Below are 27193 nucleotides of genomic sequence, written 5' to 3'. Positions count from 1 at the left end.
TGTGACCATGTCACTGCCCCGCCCACAGACTGTACTGTGTCATGTGACCATGTCACTGCCCCGCCCACAGACTGTACTGTGTCATGTGACCATGTCACTGCCCCGCCCATAGACTGTACTGTATCATGTGACCGTGTCACTGCCCCGCCCACGGACTGTACTGTATCATGTGACCGTGTGACAGCCCCGCCCATAGACTGTACTGTGTCATGTGACCGTGTCACTGCCCCGCCCACAGACTGTACTGTGTCATGTGACCGTGTCACTGCCCCGCCCACGGACTGTACTGTATCATGTGACCGTGTGACAGCCCCGCCCATAGACTGTACTGTGTCATGTGACCGTGTCACTGCCCCGCCCACGGACTGTACTGTATCATGTGACCGTGTGACAGCCCCGCCCATAGACTGTACTGTGTCATGTGACCGTGTCACTGCCCCGCCCACAGACTGTACTGTGTCATGTGACCGTGTCACTGCCCCGCCCACGGACTGTACTGTATCATGTGACCGTGTGACAGCCCCGCCCATAGACTGTACTGTGTCATGTGACCGTGTCACTGCCCCGCCCACGGACTGTACTGTATCATGTGACCGTGTGACAGCCCCGCCCATAGACTGTACTGTGTCATGTGACCGTGTCACTGCCCCGCCCACAGACTGTACTGTGTCATGTGACCATGTCACTGCCCTGCCCATAGACTGTACTGTGTCATGTGACCGTGTCACTGCCCCGCTCACGGACTGTACTGTGTCATGTGACCGTGTGACAGCCCCGCCCATAGACTGTACTGTGTCATGTGACCGTGTCACTGCCCCGCCCACAGACTGAACTGTGTCATGTGACCGTGTCACTGCCCCGCTCACGGACTGTACTGTATCATGTGACCGTGTGACAGCCCCGCCCATAGACTGTACTGTGTCATGTGACCGTGTCACAGCCCCGCCCACAGACTGTACTGTGTCATGTGACCGTGTCACAGCTCCGCCCACTACTGCCCACCATAGAAGGCTCTAGCACAAGGTCAGTGAGGTCATTATATATCTTCACTTCTAGACCTCGACCAAGAAGATGATCCCGGACCCCATAGTCATCACGTGGCCGATACTGTTTTTGGAGTATGAGGGGGCTTTCATCCAGGTACTGAGGGAGGAGGCTGGGGCCGGGGGCTCTGTGTATAAGGGTGCATGCCTCCTCCTATACATATATACACTCACACACACTGATATTAACTCTTCCCTCCCCGGCAGAAGTTCCAGCGGGAGCTCTGCAGTAAGTGGGTCCTGGACACGGTCACCGCCGGCGCTCACATTCTCACAGGGAAGATTTACCACAACTTTCTTGTGGATTTCACAATCTGCAATTCCAAGCACTTCCAGCGGGCGGTGTGCGTGCTGCAGGTGAGGCCGGGGTCACATGACAATGGTGGGGTATAATACATAGTGCCCCTTACATGAATGTACCCCCCCACAGAGGCTGAGCGGGCACCCCCAGAGCCGCTGCACAGAGACCCTCCTGCAGTCTATCTACGGGGAGCAGACCCTGACCGAGCAGATGAGGAACGCCGAGACCTCCCAGCACATCAGAGCTGCAGCCGCCAGGGACAAGGTGAGAACGGGGGGGGCAGCCAGGCCAATATTAGAGAAGGGCCCACCGCAGGGGTGTAAGAGGAGCACCACAATCCTGCCACCTGCACCATGCCGCAGTGCCAGCACCTACACAACATTATCTGCCAGAGTACGTCACAGCACACATCACAGTGCCCTGTATACGTCACAGCACACCATCACAGTGCCCTGTATACGTCACAGCACACCATCACAGTGCCCCGTATACGTCACAGCACACCATCACAGTGCCCCATATAGGTCACAGCACACCATCACAGTGCCCCGTATACGTCACAGCACACCATCACAGTGCCCCATATAGGTCACAGCACACCATCACAGTGCCCCGTATACGTCACAGCACACCATCACAGTGCCCCGTATACGTCACAGCACACCATCACAGTGCCCCGTATACGTCACAGCACACCATCACAGTGCCCCATATAGGTCACAGCACACCATCCCAGTGCCCCGTATACGTCACAGCACACCATCCCAGTGCCCCGTGTACGTCACAGCACACCATCACAGTGCCCCGTATACGTCACAGCACACCATCACAGTGCCCCGTATACGTCACAGCACACCATCACAGTGCCCCGTATACGTCACAGCACACCATCACAGTGTCCCGTATACGTCACAGCACACCATCACAGTGCCCCGTATACGTCACAGCACACCATCACAGTGCCCCGTGTACGTCACAGCACACCATCACAGTGCCCCGTGTACGTCTCAGCACACCATCACAGTGCCCCGTGTACGTCACAGCACACCATCACAGTGCCCCGTATACGTCACAGCACACCATCACAGTTCCCCGTGTACGTCACAGCACACCATGACAGTGCCCCGTGTACGTCACAGCACACCATCACAGTGCCCCGTGTACGTCACAGCACACCATCACAGTGCCCCGTATACGTCACAGCACACCATCACTGTGCCCCGTATACGTCACAGCACACCATCACAGTGCCCCGTGTACGTCACAGCACACCATCACAGTGCCCCGTGTACGTCACAGCACACCATCACAGTGCCCCGTGTACGTCACAGCACACCATCACAGTGCCCCGTGTACGTCACAGCACACCATCACAGTGCCCCGTATACGTCACAGCACACCATCACAGTGCCCCGTATACGTCACAGCACACCATCACAGTGCCCCGTATACGTCACAGCACACCATCACAGTGCCCCGTATACGTCACAGCACACCATCACAGTGCCCCGTATACGTCACAGCACACCATCACAGTGCCCCGTGTACGTCACAGCACACCATCACAGTGCCCCGTGTACGTCACAGCACACCATCACAGTGCCCCGTGTACGTCACAGCACACCATCACAGTGCCCCGTATACGTCACAGCACACCATCACAGTGCCCCGTATACGTCACAGCACACCATCACAGTGCCCCGTGTACATCACAGCACACCATCACAGTGCCCCGTGTACGTCACAGCACACCATCACAGTGCCCCGTATACATCACAGCACACCATCACAGTGCCCCGTATACGTCACAGCACACCATCACAGTGCCCCGTATACGTCACAGCACACCATCACAGTGCCCCGTATACGTCACAGCACACCATCACAGTGCCCCGTATATGTCACAGCACATCATCACAGTGTCCCGTATACGTCACAGCACACCATCACAGTGCCCCGTATACATCACAGCACACCATCACAGTGCCCCGTATACGTCACAGCACACCATCACAGTGCCCTGTATACGTCACAGCACACCATCACAGTGCCCCGTATACGTCACAGCACATCATCACAGTGCCCCGTATACGCCACAGCACACCATCACAGTGCCCCGTATACGTCACAGCACACCATCACAGTGCCCCGTATACGTCACAGCACACCATCCCAGTGCCCCGTGTACGTCACAGCACACCATCACAGTGCCCCGTGTACGTCACAGCACACCATCACAGTGCCCCGTATACGTCACAGCACACCATCACAGTGCCCCGTATACGTCACAGCACACCATCACAGTGCCCCGTGTACGTCACAGCACACCATCACAGTGCCCCGTGTACGTCACAGCACACCATCACAGTGCCCCGTATACATCACAGCACACCATCACAGTGCCCCGTATACGTCACAGCACACCATCACAGTGCCCCGTATACGTCACAGCACACCATCACAGTGCCCCGTATACGTCACAGCACACCATCACAGTGCCCCGTATATGTCACAGCACATCATCACAGTGTCCCGTATACGTCACAGCACACCATCACAGTGCCCCGTATACATCACAGCACACCATCACAGTGCCCCGTATACGTCACAGCACACCATCACAGTGCCCTGTATACGTCACAGCACACCATCACAGTGCCCCGTGTACGTCACAGCACACCATCACAGTGCCCCGTATACGTCACAGCACACCATCACAGTGCCCCGTATAGGTCACAGCACACCATCACAGTGCCCCGTGTACGTCACAGCACACCATCACAGTGCCCCGTGTACGTCACAGCACACCATCACAGTGCCCCGTGTACGTCACAGCACACCATCACAGTGCCCCGTATACGTCACAGCACACCATCACAGTGCCCCGTATACGTCACAGCACACCATCACAGTGCCCCGTATACGTCACAGCACACCATCACAGTGCCCCGTATACGTCACAGCAAACCATCACAGTGCCCCGTATACGTCACAGCACACCATCACAGTGCCCCGTATACGTCACAGCACACCATCACAGTGCCCCGTATACGTCACAGCACATCATCACAGTGCCCCGTATACGCCACAGCACACCATCACAGTGCCCCGTATACGTCACAGCACACCATCACAGTGCCCCGTATACGTCACAGCACACCATCCCAGTGCCCCGTATACGTCACAGCACACCATCACAGTGCCCCGTATACGTCACAGCACACCATCACAGTGCCCCGTGTACGTCACATCACACCATCACAGTGCCCCGTGTACGTCACAGCACACCATCACAGTGCCCCGTATAGGTCACAGCACACCATCACAGTGCCCCGTATAGGTCACAGCACACCATCACAGTGCCCCGTATACGTCACAGCACACCATCACAGTGCCCCATATACGTCACAGCACACCATCACACTGCCCCGTATACGTCACAGCACACCATCACAGTGCCCCGTATACGTCACAGCACACCATCACAGTGCCCTGTATACGTCACAGCACACCATCACAGTGCCCTGTATACGTCACAGCACACCATCACAGTGCCCCGTATACGTCACAGCACACCATCACAGTGCCCCATATACGTCACAGCACATCATCACAGTGCCCCATATACGTCACAGCACACCATCACAGTGCCCTGTATACGTCACAGCACACCATCACAGTGCCCTGTATACGTCACAGCACACCATCACAGTGCCCTGTATACCTCACAGCACACCATCACAGTGCCCCGTATACGTCACAGCACACCATCACAGTGCCCCATATACGTCACAGCACACCATCACAGTGCCCCATATACGTCACAGCACACCATCACAGTGCCCCATATACGTCACAGCACACCATCACAGTGCCCCATATACGTCACAGCACATCATCACAGTGCCCTGTACAGTCATGGCCAAAAGTTTTGAGAATGACACAAATATTATATTGTCACATGATCTGCTGGCCTCTGGTTTTTATGTGTGTTTGTCAGATGTTTTTATCACATACAGAAATATAATTGCAATCATATTATGAGTAACAAAAGGTTATATTGACAGTTAGAATGAGTTAATGCAGCAAGTCAATATTTGCATTGTTGACCCTTCTTCTTCAGGACATCAGCAATTCTCCCTGGCATGCTCTCAATCAACTTCTGGATCAAATCCTGACTGATAGCAGTCCATTCTTGCAAAATCAATGCTTTCATTTTGTCTGAATTTGAAGGTTTTTGTTTGTCCACCCGTCTCTTGATGATTGACCACAAGTTCTCAATGGGATTAAGATCTGGGGAGTTTCCAGGCCATGGTCCCAAAATCTCTATGCTTTGTTCCCTGAGCCATTTAGTTATCACCTTTGCTTTATGGCAAGGTGCTCCATCATGTTGAAAAAGGCATTGTTGATCGCCAAACTGCTCTTGGACGGTTGGGAGAAGTTGCTCTTGGAGGACATTCTGGTACCATTCTTTATTCATGGCTGTGTTTTAAGGCAAGACTGAGAGAGAGCCCATTCCCTTGGCTGAGAAGCCACCCCACACATGAATGGTTTCAGGATGCTTGACAGTTGGCATGAGACAAGACTGGTGGTAGCGCTCACCTGGTCTTCTCCGAATAAGCCGTTTTCCAGATGTCCCAAACAATCGAAAAGGGGATTCATCAGAGAAAATGACTTTACCCCAGTCCTCAGCAGTCCACTCCCTGTACCTCTTGCAGAATATCAGTCTGTCCATGATGTTTTTTCTGGAGAGAAGTGGCTTCTTTTCTGCCCTCCTTGAGACCAGGCCTTGCTCCAAGAGTCTCCGCCTCACAGTGCGTGCAGATGCACTCACACCTGCCTGCTGCCATTCCTGTGCAAGCTCTGCACTGCTGGTAGCCCGATCCCGCAGCTGAAACACTTTTAAGAGACGGTCCTGGCGCTTGCTGGTCTTTCTTGGGCGCCCTGGAGCCTTTTTGGCAACAAGGGAACCTCTCTCCTTGAAGTTCTTGATGATGCGATAGATTGTTGACTGAGGTGCAATCTTTCTAGCTGCGATACTCTTCCCTGTTAGGCCATTTTTGTGCAGTGCAATGATGACTGCATGTGTTTCTTTAGAGATAACCATGGTTAACAGAAGAGAAACAATGATGCCAAGCACCAGCCTCCTTTTAAAGTGTCCAGTGGTGTCATTCTTACGTAATCATGACAGATTGATCTCCAGCCCTGTCCTCATCAACACCCACACCTGTGTTAATGGAGCAATCACTGAAACGATGTTAGCTGGTCCTTTTAAGGCAGGGCTGCAATGATGCTGAAATGTGTTTTGGGGGATAAAGTTCATTTTCTAGGCAAATATTGACTTTGCAAGTAATTGCTGTTAAGCTGATCACTCTTTATAACATTCTGGAATATATGCAAATTGCCATTAGAAAAAATGAAGCAGTACACTTTGTAAAAATTAATATTTGTGTCATTCTCAAAACTTTTGGCCATGACTGTATACGTCACAGCACACCATCCCAGTGCCCCGAATACGTAACAGCACACCATCCCAGTGCTCCGTATACGTCACAGCACACCATCCCAGTGCCCCGTATACGTCACAGCACACCATCACAGTGCCCCGTATACGTCACAGCACACCATCACAGTGCCCCGTATACGTCACAGCACACCATCACAGTGCCCCGTATACGTCACAGCACACCATCACAGTGCCCCGTATACGCCACAGCACACCATCACAGTGCCCCATATACGTCACAGTACATCATCACAATGCCCCGTATACGTCACAGCACATCATCACAATGCCCCGTATGCGTCACAGCACACCATCACAGTGCCCCGTATACGTCACAGCACACCATCATAGTGCCCCGTATGTGTCACAGGACACCATCACAGTGCCCCGTATACATCACAGCACACCATCACAGTGCCCCATTTACGTCACAGCACACCATCACAGTGCCCCGTATACGTCAAAGCACACCATCACAGTGCCCCATATACGTCACAGCACATCATCACAGTGCCCCGTATACGTCACAGCACACCATCACAGTGCCCCGTATACGTCACAGCACACCATCACAGTGCCCCATATACGTCACAGCACACCATCAAAGTGTCGTGAATACGTCACAGCACACCATCACAGTGCCCCGTATACGTCACAGCACACCATCACAGTGCCAAACACAATACCCCTGTATATATCACAGCACACCATCACAGTGCTCCAGTATACTGTATACCAGAGTACAACACCACAGTGTCAGAACCTCAATAACAGCATCCACTATAGTACACCCATCACAGTGCAAGCACAGTTCCCCCGTATCCCCCAGAGTACGCCATCACAGTGACAGCACAGTTCTCCAGTATCCCCCAGAGTACACCATCACAGTGCCAGCCACAGTTCCTCCGTATCCCCCAGAGTACACCATCACAGTGCCAGCCACAGTTCCCCCATATCCCACAGAGTACGCCATCACAGTGCCAGCCACAGTTCCCCCGTATCCCCCAGAGTACACCATCACAGTGCCAGCAACAGTTCCTCCGTATCCCCCAGAGTACGCCATCACAGTGCCAGCCACAGTTCCCCCGTATCCCCCAGAGTACAACATCAAAGTGCCAGCCACAGTTCCCCGTATCCCCCAGAGTACGCCATCACAGTGCCAGCCACAGTTCCCCTGTATCTCCCAGAGTACGCCATCACAGTGCCAGCCACAGGTCTCCCGAATCCCCCAGAGTACGCCATCACAGTGCCAGCCACAGTTCCTCCGTATCCCCCAGAGTACACCATTACAGTACCAGCCACAGGTCTCCCGTATCCCCCAGAGTACGCCATCACAGTGCCAGCCACAGTTCCCCAGTATCCCGCAGAGTACGCCATCAAAGTGCCAGCCACAGTTCCTCCGTATCCCCCAGAGTACGCCATCAAAGTGCCAGCCACAGGTCCCCCGTATCCCCCAGAGTACGCCATCACAGTGCCAGCCACAGTTCCCTGTATCCCCCAGAGTACACCATCACAGTGCCAGCCACAGTTCCCCTGTATCTCCCAGAGTACGCCATCACAGTGCCAGCCACAGGTCTCCCGTATCGTCCAGAGTACGCCATCACAGTTGCAGCCACAGTTCCCCAGTATCCCGCAGAGTACACCATCACAGTGCCAGTCACAGTTCCCCAGTATCCCGCAGAGTACACCATCAAAGTGCCAGCCACAGTTCCTCCGTATCCCCCAGAGTACACCATCACAGTGCCAGCCACAGTTCCCCCGTATCCCCCAGAGTACACCATCACAGTGCCAGCCACAGTTCCTCCGTATCCCCCAGACTACACCATCACAGTGCCAGCCACAGTCCCTCCATATCCCCCAGAGTACGCCATCACAGTGCCAGCCACAGTTCCCCCGAATCCCCCAGAGTAGGCCATCACAGTGCCAGCCACAGGTCCACCGTATCCCCCAGAGTACACCATCACAGTGCCAGCCACAGTTCCCCAGTATCCCGCAGAGTACGCCATCACAGTGCCAGCCACAGTTCCTCCGTATCCCCCCGAGTACACCATCACAGTGCCAGCCACAGTTCCTCCATATCCCCAAGGATAACTCATCACAGTGCCAGCCACAGTTCCCCCGTATCCCCCAGAGTACGCCATCACAGTGCCCCGTATACGTCACAGCACACCATCACAGTGCTCCAGTATACTGTATACCAGAGTACAACACCACAGTGTCAGAACCTCAATAACAGCATCCACTATAGTACACCCATCACAGTGCAAGCAAAGTTCCCCCGTATCCCCAGAGTACGCCATCACAGTGACAGCACAGTTCCCCCGTATCCCCCAGAGTACGCCATCACAGCGCCAGCCACAGTTCTCCAGTATCCCCCAGAGTACACCATCACAGTGCCAGCCACATTTCCCCCGTATCTCCCAGAGTACACCATCACAGTGCCAGCCACAGTTCCCCCGTATCCCCCAGAGTACACCATCACAGTGCCAGCCACAGTTCCCCCGTATCCCCCAGAGTACGCCATCACAGTGCCAGCCACAGTTCCCCCGTATCCCCCAGAGTACACCATCACAGTGCCAGCCACAGTTCCTCCGAATCCCCCAGAGTACACCATCACAGTGCCAGCCACAGATCCCCCGTATCCCCCAGAGTACGCCATCACAGTGCCAGCCACAGTTCCCCCATATCCCCCAGAGTACGCCATCACAGTGCCAGCCGCAGTTCCCCGTATCCCCCAGAGTACGCCATCACAGTGCCAGCCACAGTTCCTCCGTATCCCCCAGAGTACACCATCACAGTGCCAGCCACAGGTCTCCCGTATCCCCCAGAGTACGCCATCACAGTGCCAGCCACAGGTCTCCCGTATCCCGCAGAGTACGCCATCACAGTGCCAGCCACAGTTCCTCCGTATCCCCCAGAGTACACCATCACAGTGCCAGCCACAGTTCCTCCATATCCCCCAGAGTACGCCATCACAGTGCCAGCCACAGTTCCTCCGTATCCCCCAGAGTACGCCATCACAGTGCCAGTCACAGGTCTCCTGTATCCCCCAGAGTACGCCATCACAGTGCCAGCCACAGTTCCTCCGTATCCCCCAGAGTACGCCATCACAGTGCCAGCCACAGGTCTCCCGTATCCCCCAGAGTACGCCATCACAGTGCCAGCCACAGTTCCCCAGTATCCCGCAGAGTACGCCATCAAAGTGCCAGCCACAGTTCCTCCGTATCCCCCAGAGTACGCCATCAAAGTGCCAGCCACAGGTCCCCCGTATCCCCCAGAGTACGCCATCACAGTGCCAGCCACAGTTCCCTGTATCCCCCAGAGTACACCATCACAGTGCCAGCCACAGTTCCCCTGTATCTCCCAGAGTACGCCATCACAGTGCCAGCCACAGGTCTCCCGTATCGTCCAGAGTACGCCATCACAGTTGCAGCCACAGTTCCCCAGTATCCCGCAGAGTACACCATCACAGTGCCAGTCACAGTTCCCCAGTATCCCGCAGAGTACACCATCAAAGTGCCAGCCACAGTTCCTCCGTATCCCCCAGAGTACACCATCACAGTGCCAGCCACAGTTCCCCCGTATCCCCCAGAGTACACCATCACAGTGCCAGCCACAGTTCCTCCGTATCCCCCAGACTACACCATCACAGTGCCAGCCACAGTCCCTCCATATCCCCCAGAGTACGCCATCACAGTGCCAGCCACAGTTCCCCCGAATCCCCCAGAGTAGGCCATCACAGTGCCAGCCACAGGTCCACCGTATCCCCCAGAGTACACCATCACAGTGCCAGCCACAGTTCCCCAGTATCCCGCAGAGTACGCCATCACAGTGCCAGCCACAGTTCCTCCGTATCCCCCCGAGTACACCATCACAGTGCCAGCCACAGTTCCTCCATATCCCCAAGGATAACTCATCACAGTGCCAGCCACAGTTCCCCCGTATCCCCCAGAGTACGCCATCACAGTGCCCCGTATACGTCACAGCACACCATCACAGTGCTCCAGTATACTGTATACCAGAGTACAACACCACAGTGTCAGAACCTCAATAACAGCATCCACTATAGTACACCCATCACAGTGCAAGCAAAGTTCCCCCGTATCCCCAGAGTACGCCATCACAGTGACAGCACAGTTCCCCCGTATCCCCCAGAGTACGCCATCACAGCGCCAGCCACAGTTCTCCAGTATCCCCCAGAGTACACCATCACAGTGCCAGCCACATTTCCCCCGTATCTCCCAGAGTACACCATCACAGTGCCAGCCACAGTTCCCCCGTATCCCCCAGAGTACACCATCACAGTGCCAGCCACAGTTCCCCCGTATCCCCCAGAGTACGCCATCACAGTGCCAGCCACAGTTCCCCCGTATCCCCCAGAGTACACCATCACAGTGCCAGCCACAGTTCCTCCGAATCCCCCAGAGTACGCCATCACAGTGCCAGCCACAGATCCCCCGTATCCCCCAGAGTACGCCATCACAGTGCCAGCCACAGTTCCCCCATATCCCCCAGAGTACGCCATCACAGTGCCAGCCGCAGTTCCCCGTATCCCCCAGAGTACGCCATCACAGTGCCAGCCACAGTTCCTCCGTATCCCCCAGAGTACACCATCACAGTGCCAGCCACAGGTCTCCCGTATCCCCCAGAGTACGCCATCACAGTGCCAGCCACAGGTCTCCCGTATCCCGCAGAGTACGCCATCACAGTGCCAGCCACAGTTCCTCCGTATCCCCCAGAGTACACCATCACAGTGCCAGCCACAGTTCCTCCATATCCCCCAGAGTACGCCATCACAGTGCCAGCCACAGTTCCTCCGTATCCCCCAGAGTACGCCATCACAGTGCCAGTCACAGGTCTCCTGTATCCCCCAGAGTACGCCATCACAGTGCCAGCCACAGTTCCTCCGTATCCCCCAGAGTACGCCATCACAGTGCCAGCCACAGGTCTCCCGTATCCCCCAGAGTACGCCATCACAGTGCCAGCCACAGTTCCCCAGTATCCCGCAGAGTACGCCATCAAAGTGCCAGCCACAGTTCCTCCGTATCCCCCAGAGTACGCCATCACAGTGCCAGCCACAGTTCCCCCGTATCCCCCAGAGTGCGCCATCACAGTGCCAGCCACAGTTCCCCCGTATCCTCCCCCAGAGTACGCCATCAAAGTGCCAGCCACAGTTCCCCCCTGTATCCCCCAGAGTACGCCATCACAGTGCCAGCCACAGTTCCCCGTATCCCCAGAGTACGCCATCAAAGTGCCAGCAACAGGTCCCCCGTATCCCCCAGAGTACGCCATCACAGTGCCAGCCACAGTTCCCCCATATCCCCAGAGTACGCCATCACAGTGTCAGCCACAGTTCCTCCGTATCCCCCAGAGTACACCATCACAGTGCCAGCCACAGTTCCCCAGTATCCCGCAGAGTACGCCATCAAAGTGCCAGCCACAGTTCCTCCGTATCCCCCAGAGTACGCCATCACAGTGCCAGCCACAGTTCCCCCGTATCCCCCAGAGTACGCCATCACAGTGCCAGCCACAGTTCCCCCGTATCCCCCAGAGTACGCCATCAAAGTGCCAGCCACAGTTCCCCCCCGTATCCCCCAGAGTACGCCATCACAGTGCCAGCCACAGTTCCCCGTATCCCCCAGAGTACGCCATCAAAGTGCCAGCCACAGGTCCCCCGTATCCCCCAGAGTACGCCATCACAGTGCCAGCCACAGTTCCCCGTATCCCCCAGAGTACGCCATCACAGTGCCAGCCACAGTTCCCCTGTATCTCCCAGAGTACGCCATCACAGTGCCAGCCACAGGTCTCCCGTATCCCCCAGAATACGCCATCACAGTGCCAGCCACAGTTCCTCCATATCCCCCAGAGTACACCATCACAGTGCCAGCCACAGGTCTCCCGTATCCCCCAGAGTACGCCATCACAGTGCCAGGCACAGTTCCCCAGTATCCCGCAGAGTACGCCATCAAAGTGCCAGCCACAGTTCCTCCGTATCCCCCAGAGTACGCCATCACAGTGCCAGCCACAGTCCCTCCATATCCCCCAGAGTACGAATCACAGTGCCAGCCACAGTTCCCCCGTATCCCCCAGAGTACGTCATCACAGTGCCAGCCACAGTTCCCACCGTATCCCCCAGAGTATGCCATCACAGTGCCAGCCACAGGTCCCTCGTATCCCCCAGAGTATGCCATCACAGTGCCAGCCACTGTTCCTCCATATCCCCCAGAGTACTCCATTATAGTGCCAGCACAGTTCCCCCGTATCCCCCAGAGTAACCCATCACAGTGCCAGCCACAGTTCCTCCATATCCCCAAGGATAACCCATCACAGTGCCAGCCACAGTTCCCCCGTATCCCCCAGAGTACGCCATCATAGTGCCAGCCACAGTTCCTCCATATCCCCCAGAGTACACCATCACAGTGCCAGCACAGTTCCCCCGTATCCCCCAGAGTACATCATCACAGTGCCAGCCACTGTTCCCCCGTATCCCCCAGAGTACGCCATCACAGTGCCAGCCACAGTTCCCCCGTATCCCCCAGAGTAACCCATCACAGTGCCAGCCACAGTTCCCCCGTATCCCCCAGAGTACGCCATCACAGTGCCAGCCACAGTTCCCCCGTATCCCCCACAGTACGCCATCACAGTGCCAGCGACAGTTCCCTCGTATACCCCAGAGTATGCCATCACAGTGCCAGCCACAGTTCCGCCGTATCCCCCAGAGTAACCCATCACAGTGCCAGCCACAGTTCCCCCGTATCCCCCAGAGTACGCCATCACAGTGCCAGCCACAGATCCCCCGTATCCCCCAGAGTACGCCATCACAGTGCCAGCCACAGTTCCCCCGTATCCTCCAGAGTACGCCATCACAGTGCCAGCCGCAGTTCCCCGTATCCCCCAGAGTACGCCATCACAGTGCCAGCCACAGTTCCTCCGTATCCCCCAGAGTACACCATCACAGTGCCAGCCACAGGTCTCCCGTATCCCCCAGAGTACGCCATCACAGTGCCAGCCACAGGTCTCCCGTATCCCGCAGAGTACGCCATCACAGTGCCAGCCACAGTTCCTCCGTATCCCCCAGAGTACACCATCACAGTACCAGCCACAGTTCCTCCATATCCCCCAGAGTACGCCATCACAGTGCCAGCCACAGTTCCTCCGTATCCCCCAGAGTACGCCATCACAGTGCCAGCGACAGGTCTCCTGTATCCCCCAGAGTACACCATCACAGTGCCAGCCACAGTTCCTCCGTATCCCCCAGAGTACGCCATCACAGTGCCAGCCACAGGTCTCCCGTATCCCCCAGAGTACGCCATCACAGTGCCAGCCACAGTTCCCCAGTATCCCGCAGAGTACGCCATCAAAGTGCCAGCCACAGTTCCTCCGTATCCCCCAGAGTACGCCATCACAGTGCCAGCCACAGTTCCCCCGTATCCCCCAGAGTACGCCATCACAGTGCCAGCCACAGTTCCCCCGTATCCCCCAGAGTACGCCATCAAAGTGCCAGCCACAGTTCCCCCCCGTATCCCCCAGAGTACGCCATCACAGTGCCAGCCACAGTTCCCCGTATCCCCAGAGTACGCCATCAAAGTGCCAGCCACAGGTCCCCCGTATCCCCCAGAGTACGCCATCACAGTGCCAGCCACAGTTCCCCCGTATCCCCAGAGTACGCCATCACAGTGCCAGCCACAGTTCCTCTGTATCCCCCAGAGTACACCATCACAGTGCCAGCCACAGTTCCCCAGTATCCCGCAGAGTACGCCATCAAAGTGCCAGCCACAGTTCCTCCGTATCCCCCAGAGTACGCCATCACAGTGCCAGCCACAGTTCCCCCGTATCCCCCAGAGTATGCCATCACAGTGCCAGCCACAGTTCCCCCGTATCCCCCAGAGTACGCCATCAAAGTGCCAGCCACAGTTCCCCCCCGTATCCCCCAGAGTACGCCATCACAGTGCCAGCCACAGTTCCCCGTATCCCCCAGAGTACGCCATCAAAGTGCCAGCCACAGGTCCCCCGTATCCCCCAGAGTACGCCATCACAGTGCCAGCCACAGTTCCCCGTATCCCCCAGAGTACGCCATAACAGTGCCAGCCACAGTTCCCCTGTATCTCCCAGAGTACGCCATCACAGTGCCAGCCACAGGTCTCCCGTATCCCCCAGAGTACGCCATCACAGTGCCAGCCACAGTTTCTCCATATCCCCCAGAGTACACCATCACAGTGCCAGCCACAGGTCTCCCGTATCCCCCAGAGTACGCCATCACAGTGCCAGGCACAGTTCCCCAGTATCCCGCAGAGTACGCCATCAAAGTGCCAGCCACAGTTCCTCCGTATCCCCCAGAGTACGCCATCACAGAGCCAGCCACAGTCCCTCCATATCCCCCAGAGTACGAATCACAGTGCCAGCCACAGTTCCCCCGTATCCCCCAGAGTACGTCATCACAGTGCCAGCCACAGTTCCCACCGTATCCCCCAGAGTATGCCATCACAGTGCCAGCCACAGGTCCCCCGTATCCCCCAGAGTATGCCATCACAGTGCCAGCCACTGTTCCTCCATATCCCCCAGAGTACTCCATTATAGTGCCAGCACAGTTCCCCCGTATCCCCCAGAGTAACCCATCACAGTGCCAGCCACAGTTCCTCCATATCCCCAAGGATAACCCATCACAGTGCCAGCCACAGTTCCCCCGTATCCCCCAGAGTACGCCATCATAGTGCCACCACAGTTCCTCCATATCCCCCAGAGTACACCATCACAGTGCCAGCACAGTTCCCCCGTATCCCCCAGAGTACATCATCACAGTGCCAGCCACTGTTCCCCCGTATCCCCCAGAGTACGCCATCACAGTGCCAGCCACAGTTCCCCCGTATCCCCCAGAGTAACCCATCACAGTGCCAGCCACAGTTCCCCCGTATCCCCCAGAGTACGCCATCACAGTGCCAGCCACAGTTCCCCCGTATCCCCCACAGTACGCCATCACAGTGCCAGCGACAGTTCCCTCGTATACCCCAGAGTATGCCATCACAGTGCCAGCCACAGTTCCGCCGTATCCCCCAGAGTAACCCATCACAGTGCCAGCCACAGTTCCCCCGTATCCCCCAGAGTACGCCATCACAGTGCCAGCCACAGTTCCCCCGTATCCCCCAGAGTACGCCATCACAGTGCCAGCCACAGTTCCCCTGTATCCCCCAGAGTACGCCATCACAGTGCCAGCCACAGTTCCCCCGTATCCCCCAGAGTACGCCATCACAGTGCCAGCCACAGTTCCCCCGTATCCCCCAGAGTACGCCATCACAGTGCCAGCCACAGTTCCCTCATATGCCCCAGAGTACGCCATCAAAGTGCCAGCCACAGTTCCCCTGTATCCCCCAGAGTAACCCATCACAGTGCCAGCCACAGTTCCCCCCGTATCCCCCAGAGTACGCCATCACAGTGCCAGCACAGTTCCCCCGTATCCCCCAGAGTACGGCATCACAGTGCCAGCACAGTTCCCCCGTATCCCCCAGAGTACGGCATCACAGTGCCAGCACAGTTCCCCCGTATCCCCCAGAGTACGCCATCACAGTGCCAGCCACAGTTCCCCCCGTATCCCCCAGAGTACACCATCACAGTGCCAGCCACAGTTCCCCCGTATCCCCCAGAGTACACCATCACAGTGCCAGCCACAGTTCCCCCCGTATCCCCCAGAGTACACCATCACAGTGCCAGCCACAGTTCCCCCGTATCCCCCAGAGTACGCCATCACAGTGCCAGCCACAGTTCCCCCGTATCCCCCAGAGTACACCATCACAGTGCCAGCACAGTTCCCCCGTATCCCCCAGAGTACGCCATCACAGTGCCAGCCACAGTTCCCCCGTATCCCCCAGAGTACGCCATCACAGTGCCAGCCACAGTTCCCCCATATCCCCCAGAGTACGCCATCACAGTGCCAGCCACAGTTCCCCCGTATCCCCCAGAGTACACCATCACAGTGCCAGGCACAGTTTCCCCCGTATCCCCCAGAGTACACCATCACAGTGCCAGCCACAATTCCCCCGCATCCCCCAGAGTACGCCATCACAGTGCCAGCCACAGTTCCCCCGTATCCCCCAGAGTACACCATCACAGTGCCAGCCACAATTCTCCCGCATCCCCCAGAGTGCGCCATCACAGTGCCAGCCACAGTCCCTCCATATCCCCCAGAGTACACCATCACAGTGCCAGCCACAGTTCCCCCGTATCCCCCAGAGTGCGCCATCACAGTGCCAGCCACAGTCCCTCCATATCCCCCAGAGTACACCATCACAGTGCCAGCCACAGCTCCCCCGTATCCCCCAGAGTACACCATCACAGTGCCAGCCACAATTCCCCCGCATCCCCCAGAGTACGCCATCACAGTGCCAGCCACAGTTCCCCCGTATCCCCCAGAGTACACCATCACAGTGCCAGCCACAATTCCCCCGCATCCCCCAGAGTACGCCATCACAGTGCCAGCCACAATTCCCCCGCATCCCCCAGAGTACGCCATCACAGTGCCAGCCACAGTTCCCCCGTATCCCCCAGAGTACGCCATCAAAGTGCCAGCCACAGTTCCCCCGTATCCCCCAGAGTACGCCATCACAGTGCCAGCCACAGTTCCCCCGTATCCCCCACAGTACGCCATCACAGTGCCAGCCACAGTTCCCTCGTATGCCCCAGAGTACGCCATCACAGTGCCAGCCACAGTTCCCCCATGATAGCCCAGCACCGAGCGCCGTACACGACGAGGTGACAGCAGAATTGTGAATGCAGCTCTGGATGAGTCCTCCCGCCATATTGGCTGCTCACATATTAATTCTTCGTCTTTTTGACAGGTTCTGCCGATCGCCATTGTGAGTTTATTACGTAACTGCTCGGTGGCAGAGGCCAGGACACGTCTGGAGTCATCCGAGAGCATACGGGCGGCCATCGAAGCGTGTCACAACGTTCCAGGAAGGAAACGTGTGGCAGAGAGCGTGGAGACGGCAGGACGCAGCCGATAGATTCCCGCCTCACGTCGTTTTTCTATTTTTTTTTTTAATCTTTATTAAAAGTTGCATAAATTGAATCAAATTCTGCGCCAATCAGAAGGCAGGAACTCGTCACATGACCTGAGAGCAGCAGGGCTCAATAGCAAGAGGAGTCCGAGTCCAAAAACAGGCAGAGCGATCTGTTTCCTTGGCAACAGACAACACAGCTGTCCCCATGTAGTCATAACCTGCTGACCTCCTCCAGAGCATGTGGGAGGCGCAGAGCATGCTGGGAGTTGTAGTTCAGTGACAGGGAATAAGAGGAGCTTCCCAGAAGAGCTGTCCTGAGCTCTGAACCCGCAGCTCCACAAGCAACGGAGAAGATCTACACTGGAGGAGGTGACACCGCTCCCAGATAGAAGCCTCTATACTACATGTGTGATATTACTCCTGTACACAGCGCCATCACTCACCACATCACCTCTGTCCCCATCGGGGATCACTAGCCACATTCACTATCAGTCAATAGAGTGTGGGGAAAAAGCAGAGGGAAGCCACAAAACACGGGGGGAACATGCAGACTCCGCGCGGATGTCATCCTGGTGGGATGTAAAATCCAGGACTCCAGTGCTGCAAAGCAACAGTACTAACCACTGAGCCACTGCGTGTTAACCACTGAGCCCCCATGTGCTGAGTTACTGCTTGCTAACCACTGAGCCCCCATGTGCTAACCACTGAGTCCCCATGTGCTAACCACTGAGCCCCTATGTGTAACCGAGTTAAAGCTTGCTAACCACTGAGCCCCCTTGTGTTAACCACTGAGCCCCCATGTGCTAACCACTGAGCCCCCATGTGCTAACCACTGAGCCCCCATGTGCTAACCACTGAGCCCCCGTCCTGCCTTGTATTACACGGGACCCATGTAATATTTCCCTCCTGGGATATCTGGAGTTTTCTTACTGTACATTATGGACTTTGTTTCCCGGACTGTGGACTGGCGAGGAATTCTGCGGATTATCTGCCATGCTTAGGCTTTCACTTTTCGACATGTCTCAGGTAAGGCCAGTAGATTGCTTGGGGTATGAGGAAGCAGATTGTGCATTACCTTGCCAGGTCCGCCCTGCACATTCCACCTGTATATTGTGATCTTACTTCCTCATAGTCACAGTCATCAGGAGCACAGGATGGGGCAGACTTTGTGTAGAAGATGCTGTCCCTGTTGTTCGTGCTGTCCCTGCCACCGGGAGCCATATACGGACCCGACTTTCCCAGAACTAGAGATCACAAGACCGGATAAAGTTCTGAAACACTCCGAGAGCAAGTTCTACTCATTCAATAAAGCCCACAATGACGAGAAAACCAAGAGGAACAATGATCCCATCACCCACCAAAAACAGATCATTACCCTGAAGAGGGAGGATGACATAATCAATGGCGAGGATAACCTCGGATTTGTGGACACTTTAGACAATTCTATGAACGTGAGGAATCACCGTCTCCCAAACTTCACCATTGAACCGAGCACCCAAAACGATGTCATCCACCCTACAAATACACAACCAGATGAAAATCGAAGAATAAGTGCCATGTCCCGGGAACTCCGAGCCTGGAAGGTCTCAACCTACAACTACAAACCGCGCTCGTCCTTGGACCTAGACATAAAGAAGGGCCAAAAGGTGGAGGTTATCGAAGACCGAGGAGAATGGGTGATCGCAAGGACCATCAATCGCACGGAAGAAAGCAAAACCGGGTATATCCCCAAGTCCTACCTGGCCAACGAGGGGAGTCTGGAGGCAGAGGAGTAAGTAATATGTCCTGTCTTGCATGGCTACTGTGTCATCTGCATCCTAGAGCAGAATATTGTGCATGGCATGCTCACCATCTCTCCTGAAAGGTCCAGTAGGTTCCCAAAACTTCCCAGAAATTAGCAGCTCTAGAAAGTTCCCTGTTCATTTGTCGGTGATACTCCATCTTTAGATGGGACCAATGGGTCCAAACGCACATTCAGAAAGGAGGAAACAGGTATGGAGCAGATGAGGAAAAAAAATGGAAGGTCACGGCCTGTAAAAGGGGGTAACAAATTGTAAAAGTAGGGTGAAGACTCCACCATCTCCATCAGTCACTTATGGTCCAGTGAGGGTAGTATCCATCAGAACATCTTTAGTCTACAATCCAGATGTTTCAATAAGTGGGGCGCATTATGTGGAGAGGGACTCTGGATTGATGATAAGGTCGGCAGCCTATGTCTAGATGCTTCCTCCACTGGGTACGTCCACCATATTTAGGGTTGATTACAGCAGGCAGAGGCCATAAGGTGCATGTGACCTGGAGGACACTGATGGGCCCTATGAGAACCTGCGAGCACGACTCCTGCTGTGATCACACCAAGTACTGACCTCCAAGCTGTTTCATTGGTAGGGCGCAATTCTGCAACTAAAGTCACATTGTTATCGTGTCAGCAGTTGCCCACCTCAACGACTAAAGGCAGGAAACCAATGCCCAACATCGGGTCTGTCATGGGTTCATGCCACCGTGTTATTGCCCTTATGTGTCACCTCAGACCAAGTCAATGCCATTCCATAGACAGGATAGTGCTTGGGGGCCACATACTTAGAGCTGTGGCCCCAGGGACACATCATTATCTTTGCATAAGAGTCCACGCAACAAATATGTTAGCAAAAGGAAAGAAAAAAAAAAGGAAAGAAGCAAAACTCACCTCACCGATCCTGGCCTAACCGGGTGCCCACCCGTCTGCCTCCCTTATCTGGGGTATCTCTGTTCTTGTGGATGAAGGTCCAGCTCCGGGCACTGAGATGGGGGGTAATGAACCATCTACGTCAGTGGTGGTAAGAATGTGTCCTGGAATTGCTGCTATGTAAGAATTTGGAGCCTAAAGTAAAATTCAACCTCAAAAGTGAAGGCAGACACCCAGAGACAAGGAAGGGCCCTCAATATCAAGGTGAACGCTGGAGACATGATCCACTAATCATCTTTGAGTGGTCCTCCAAGCCTGCAGCTCAGGTGGTATGTGCGTAGGATACACATCAGCCCCCAGGTGTTGTGTGGGGGATACGAGCTCATGACGCACCCACAGTGGGGCCACCGACCAATGACCGTCATGATAAATGTCCCGACCAATCAGTGATGGACAACAGTCTAATAGACGACCTCATCTTCATCATAATCCCAGGGATGAAAGTGATCGGAAGGTATATGTGAGCCGTCTGGATTTCACTCTGAATCTAAGGGTGTGTGCACACGGTGCGGATTCTGCTGCGTTGTACAGTACCTTTATTTCCTATGGAAATAAAAAAACGCAGTGCACATGCTGCGGATTTTTCCACGCGTTTTTTCCACGGTTTTCTCTGCAAAATCCGCACACCCAAAAAACTACGTGTGCACATAGCCTTAAGATCAGACGCCGCAATCACTGCGATAATCTAGTGTGATCCATTCCTACATTTGACCTCAAGCTATCTAATAATCCGTATGATCCAGAGAGATCAATTAATTAGTATGATCCAAAGTGATATCTGCCAGGAAAAAGCGAATGCTACAGTGCCTTGTAAAAGTCTTCATACCCCGTGAACTTTTCAACATTTTTTCACGTTACACAAACTTAAATGTATTTTATCGGGATTTTCTGTGACACCACAGAACGACGATTGTGCCTTGCATTTAAATTGAGCCCCCTGAGTCAGTACTTTGTAGGACCACCTTTCTGTTCAGTCTTTTGGGGTCTGTCTTTCCAGCTTTCTCTGCTGCAGTCTTCTGGGGTCTGTCTCTCCTGCTTTCTCTGCAGTCTTTTGGGGTCTGTCTCTCCCACCATTCTCTGCAGTCTTTTGGGGTCTGTCTCTCCACCTTTCTCTGCAGTCTTTTGGGGTCTGTCTCTCACCTTTCTCTACAGTCTTTTGGGGTCTGTCTCTCCAGCTTTCTCTGCAGTCTTTTGGGGTCTGTCTCTCCCACCATTCTCTGCAGTCTTTTGGGGTTTGTCTCTCCTGCTTTCTCTGCAGTCTTTTGGGGTCGGTCTCTCCCACCATTCTCTGCAGTCTTTTGGGGTCTGTCTCTCCACCTTTCTCTGCAGTCTTTTGGGGTCTGTCTCTCACCTTTCTCTACAGTCTTTTGGGGTCTGTCTCTCCAGCTTTCTCTGCAGTCTTTTGGGGTTGGTCTCTCCTGCTTTCTCTGCAGTCTTTTGGGGTCGGTATCTTCCACCATTCTCTGCAGTCTTTTGTGGTCTGTCTCTCCACCTTTCTCTGCAGTCTTTTGGGTCTGTCTCTCCACCTTTCTCTGCAGTCTTTTGGGGTCTGTCTCTCCACCTTTCTCTGCAGTCTTTTTGGGTCTGTCTCTCCACCTTTCTCTACAGTCTTTTGGGGTCTGTCTCTCCTGCTTTCTCTGCAGTCTTTTGGGGTCGGTCTCTTCCACCATTCTCTGCAGTCTTTTGGGGTCTGTCTCTCCACCTTTCTCTGCAGTCTTTTGGGGTCTGTCTCTCCACCTTTCTCTGCAGTCTTTAGGGGTCTGTCTCTCACCTTTCTCTACAGTCTTTTGGGGTCTGTCTCTCCAGCTTTCTCTGCAGTCTTTTGAGGTCTGTCTCCACCTTTCCCTATAGTCTTTTGCAGTCCTCAATCCAGATTTCTCTGCAGTCTTTTGGGGTCTGTCGCTCCCACCTTTCTCTGCAGTCTTTGGGGTCTGTCTCTTCAGCTTTGCACATCTAGAGGTGACATTTTGCACACTCGCTCTCGCTCAGTGACATTGGATGGAGACGTCTGCGATCAGTAATTTCCGCGTCTTGTCACAGATTCTCTGGGATTTGGATCTGGACGGTGACTGCGCCGCTCACACACGGGAATATGCTCTGATCTAAACCCTCCATTTTAGCTTTGACAGGATGTTTAAGGTTTTTGTCTGGCTGCAAGGTTAACCTACTCCTCAGTCTCAGGTCTTCTGCAACCTCTAACAGGTTTTCCTTCAGGATTGCCTGAATTTAGCTCCATCAATCTTCCCATCACCTCTGACCATCTTCCCCGCCCCTGCTGAAGAAAAGCCTCCCCACAGCATGATGCTGCCTCCACCATGTGTGTCGGTGGGGATGGTGTTTTCAGAGTGATCTGCAATGTTAGTTTCCCGTCAAGCGCATAGCATTTTACATTTAGCCCAAAAAGTGCTTAATCAGCCTCATCTGATCAGAACCCCTCCACATGCTCAATGAGTGCCCTAAATTGGACTTCTTATGGCTTTTAGAAATGTCTTTCTTCTTTTCTTCTTACCACTCTTCCATAAAGGCCAGATTTGTGGAATATGCGACTATCTGTTGTCCTGTAGAGATTTTCACATCTGAGCTGTGGATCCCTGCAGCTCCTCCTCAGTGACCATTGGCCTCTTGGCTGCTTCTCTACTTAGTGCTCTCCTTGCTTGGGCTATGAGTTTAGGTGGGCAGCCAAGTCTTGGTAGGTTTGCAGTTCTTGCCATCCTTCTTCCACTTTTGGATGATGGATTGATGCTCAATGAGATTTTCAAAGCTTGGGCTAATTTTTAGAACCTAACCCTGCTTTACTCTTCTCCAAAACTATCACAGACCTGTCTGGTGGGCTCCTTGGTTTTCATGATGCTGTTTGATCCCCAATGTTCTCAAAAAAAACCTCTGAGGCCTTCACAGAACAGCTGTAGTTATACTGAAAAGAAATTACACATCGGGGGACACAATGAACTAATTATGTGACATTGGTCACTCATGATTTCAAATAGAGGTATCAGCCTACAGGGGGTGAATACAAATGCACCTCACAATTTTGAGTTTTATATTTTTAAAACAATTATAAAACCAGATATAATTTCCTTTTCATGTCACAAGTACTTGTTACCTAAAAGCCCTAATAAAATGCATTAAAGTTTATGGGTGTAACGTGAAAAAATGTGGAAAAGTCCAAGGAGTATAAATACTTTTTCAAGGCTCTGTAACTGGTGGTAACCAGTAGCCTACTTAACCACACACTGTAATATCAGACTTTGTCAGCCACTTAAATTGTAAAAACAGTCTAAAAATTATCCCATTTTGGGGGTTAGATGCCTGCATTGCTCTTATCTATACCCAGGCAGTACAAATAGAAGAAGACGTGGCTTTTTTCACACAGTAAGGTACAAAATGTATTCCTGTTTGGAAAGTATCAAGAGATTTTTCTTTGCTAAATGAAGAATCAATTTTTTTTTCACAAGCTGTACAAAAATTATCCCTTTTTACTGAGCGAAAAAAACAGGTTTGCCTTTTTACATTTGAAGCTCTAATGACTCCTCAACTAGGAGTTAAAAATTGTCTATTCCCAAAATGAAATTGCAAAGACTTTTTATCAAGTTTTCCAAAAATTATCCTTTTTATAACAGAACAGGATCTCAGACATACTGCTTTCAAACTGAAGAAGCAATTGCTTAAAATGCCGTGAAAAGAACTGTCCCTATTTTGAAAGTTGTTTCATGTTTATTTACCCTCAAAAGAGTACATCTCGCATCGACAATACAATCTTGTACTATAAAATACCGTATGCACCAAGGAGATGTGTGACTGGTGTGGCTGTGGAGGGGCAGAGGCAGAAGCCACATGGTGGAGAATTAGGATGGGGCAGATGTTTGGCAATGTTGGGCCAGCGAAGTCAGTAGTAGCACTACAGAAGTAGGCGAATGAAACCTGGTCTGTTCGGATGCGACAACACCACCAGCTGCACTGAATCCCCTCTCTGACATTACACCAGAGGCTTGATGTAATTCTGTGCGCCAAGCAAACTTGGCTCGTTCTTGCCAATCTGTTCGCCAATAAGTCCATGGGATCAGAGCTCAGGGTGTCCTCTGGAGACAGGACGCAATGCAGGCAAGACTGAACCTCATTTAGGGAATGCAGCAGGTAAAGCATGTCGCCATCATGCCATATTCACTGTGATTGGCACTGCTTCCTTGGTTATTGGTTGACGACGGAGAGCGATCACTCAGGGAGCATAGAGTGGTCTCCCGGTCAGACAAATGGTCGGCAGCCGTCTGGTCTGTGGAGGCTTCACCAAGCAGAGAGCATATTATCCCAAGAATATTCCAGTTCACCCACCACAACAAAATATTATTTTGATAAAAAAATTAGAATTTGTGTTAAAGAAAATGATATTTATAGACTTCCACAAATTTTAGTTTGATAGTTAACAATAATTTTGATGCACAGAATATTTTGTGCCCAAACCTGGTGGGGACAAATGTTCTTCAAATATGATGGTGGCCAGGTAGCCTGCCAGCACGCATGGGATTCCTTCACAATCCAGGTGGTTTGACATTGATTGTGGTGAACTGAACTTAGACACCTGAGAGTTCAGCTTTCTCACGGACGGATGAGTGAACGCAGGTTTCTTGGACCCACAAACGGCAAACTGAGAACGCACTCGAAGAGGAGAAAGAGTGCGAAAGCAGTAGGGGAGGATGGGGCTGATGACAACCACAAGCCACTGGGTGTGGAATGGTTACCAGAAAGATGAAAACAGGTAAGGTAGGAGCACAGCAGATGGCCTACTTCTGGGGTCTACTTTTAGGTTACTACAGTACATTGTGGAACTAAAACAACAAACAGTCAGGTTCATATCTCCAAATCACGCACCTGCTGCCGGCATTGTGTTCAGGCGGCATGTACGAGTCTAATACGGGACTATCACAACAAGGAAATCTGAAAAAAAATTAGGTAATTCAACCCAAACGTTCGGGGCTCGTACCAGGCAGTGTCTAGAAATAAACACCAACATCTCCTGGAAGTCTTGTAATGATCAGAGTTCTGGGGGAAGTCCAGGGAGAGAGACTAAAGTTTCCAGCTCAAAAGTTTGGGTCCCGATTGTTTTCAATGGGATACTTAGGTATAAAAATTCTGGTCCAGAAACAGAACCCAAAGTTCCACAAGTCCGCACATCATTTATTACAATGTGCGCCCTGTGGGGAAGACACCGGTGCTGACACATCTGTATTCTGCATTGGATGTGCAGCATTATGTGGGCCACGTGGACGCACCTGAGGCCATCACGCCAATCCCGGAGTGGGAGAAATGGTGCTGGGTATTTTTAATTTTTTTTTTGCTATCATTAAAAATCGCGTCAGAAACTTTTCAAATTTGCAGATTCCTGTGAAATTAGACTTCCACTCATCTCTATCTCTGAGTGATCCATTAATAAGCATGATCAGGAGTGATCCATTAATAAGCATGATCTGGAGCAATCCATTAATAAGCATGATCAGGAGCGATCCATTAATAGGTGTGATCAGGAGCGATCCATTAATAAGCATGATCAGGAGCGATCCATTAATAGGTGTGATCAGGAGTGATCCATTAATAGATATGATCAGGAACAATCCATTAATAGGCATGATCAGGAACTATCCATTAATAAGCATGATCAGGAGCGATCCATTAATAGGTGTGATCAGGAGCGATCCATTAATAAGCATGATCGGGAGCAATCCATTAACAGGTTAGATTAGGAGGCCATCACCTCCTTTTATTACTCCCTCTCTACCTAACATCTGATGACCTGAGACAGTGGCAGAGTAACTTATGGCACCGGTGGCATCGTATGACCCTGATCCCTCAACCGCTCAACTCTTCAGTACACCCCATGCATCTACCAATGTCTGTGGAGATTACTCGGCTGTGGTAGACTTTAATGTTTGCGGTCGGTGTTGCTGACACCTGATCTCAATAACAAGGGGTCACATACTTTTGGTCATACTATGCACATTTGCCAATGAATTTAACGTGTAGTATGACGTACAGGATTAAATGAAACCTCAACATGAGAATAAACCTGAGCAAGACTCCGTACAACCTTCCTCAGGATGGGATCTGATGTGTCCTGTGTTCCCGGGGTCTCTTCTTCCATTGTTATGGGTCGCCGTCCCAGGGCTGTGGGGTACTCGGTACCGGGCCGGTCTCTCAGAGCGGAAAGTCACAGCGGCAGTGACCTGGTCCGTGGCCCTGGGCGCCCATGTAAAAGGGATTAAGTGATGGAATAAAGTTTATGAGTGAATGATTCGTGACGCGACCTGTGGTGTTCGGCAACGAAGATGTTAAGCCGATGCTGCAGACAGATCCCCTGGGACAGATGGTGTGGTGCTGCAGTGATGTTGTGGCCCTCCACAGGTAGGGCAGTAGTCCCAGGGAAGTGAGGATAGGTGTTGAGGAAGAGGGTGTAGTGTCTGGCACCGAGATGTAGCAGTGCTGACAGGGTTGCAGGAAGAAGGCAAGGACACAACAGAGTGCAGTTTCTTTACCTTTACTTTGCTTGGCAAATGCAGTCCAGGGTCCAGATTACATATGGCACAGGAGCAGGCTAGCCTGGAAGCAACTTAGGAATCTCTCTATGCAGATGGG

General features: G+C 53.2%; 2 protein-coding genes across 2 annotated transcripts in view; both read left to right on the top strand.

Moving 5' to 3' along the window:
• The window catches only part of GCKR (glucokinase regulator), a 78679-nt gene extending 60057 nt beyond the window's left edge, over positions 1-18622 (top strand). The window contains exons 17-20 of the mRNA XM_073557809.1: positions 1057-1140; positions 1251-1400; positions 1474-1608; positions 17680-18622. Of these exons, the coding sequence (XP_073413910.1) occupies positions 1057-1140; positions 1251-1400; positions 1474-1608; positions 17680-17847 (537 nt within the window). The 3' untranslated portion in view covers positions 17848-18622. The remainder of the gene's footprint in view (positions 1-1056; positions 1141-1250; positions 1401-1473; positions 1609-17679) is intronic.
• A 335-nt stretch (positions 18623-18957) lies between these two features.
• The window catches only part of LOC141065365 (tyrosine-protein kinase-like), a 102286-nt gene continuing 94050 nt past the window's right edge, over positions 18958-27193 (top strand). The window contains exon 1 of the mRNA XM_073557808.1: positions 18958-19615. Coding sequence (XP_073413909.1) covers positions 18999-19615 — 617 coding nt within the window. The 5' untranslated portion in view covers positions 18958-18998. The remainder of the gene's footprint in view (positions 19616-27193) is intronic.

This window comes from Dendrobates tinctorius, unplaced genomic scaffold (assembly GCF_039654945.1).
Source record: "Dendrobates tinctorius isolate UK_male_01 unplaced genomic scaffold, ASM3965494v1 ptg000251l, whole genome shotgun sequence".
Taxonomy (NCBI): domain Eukaryota; kingdom Metazoa; phylum Chordata; class Amphibia; order Anura; family Dendrobatidae; genus Dendrobates; species Dendrobates tinctorius.
The sequence above is the reverse complement of the archived record's forward strand: the minus strand, read 5'-3'. Positions and strand labels throughout refer to the sequence as shown.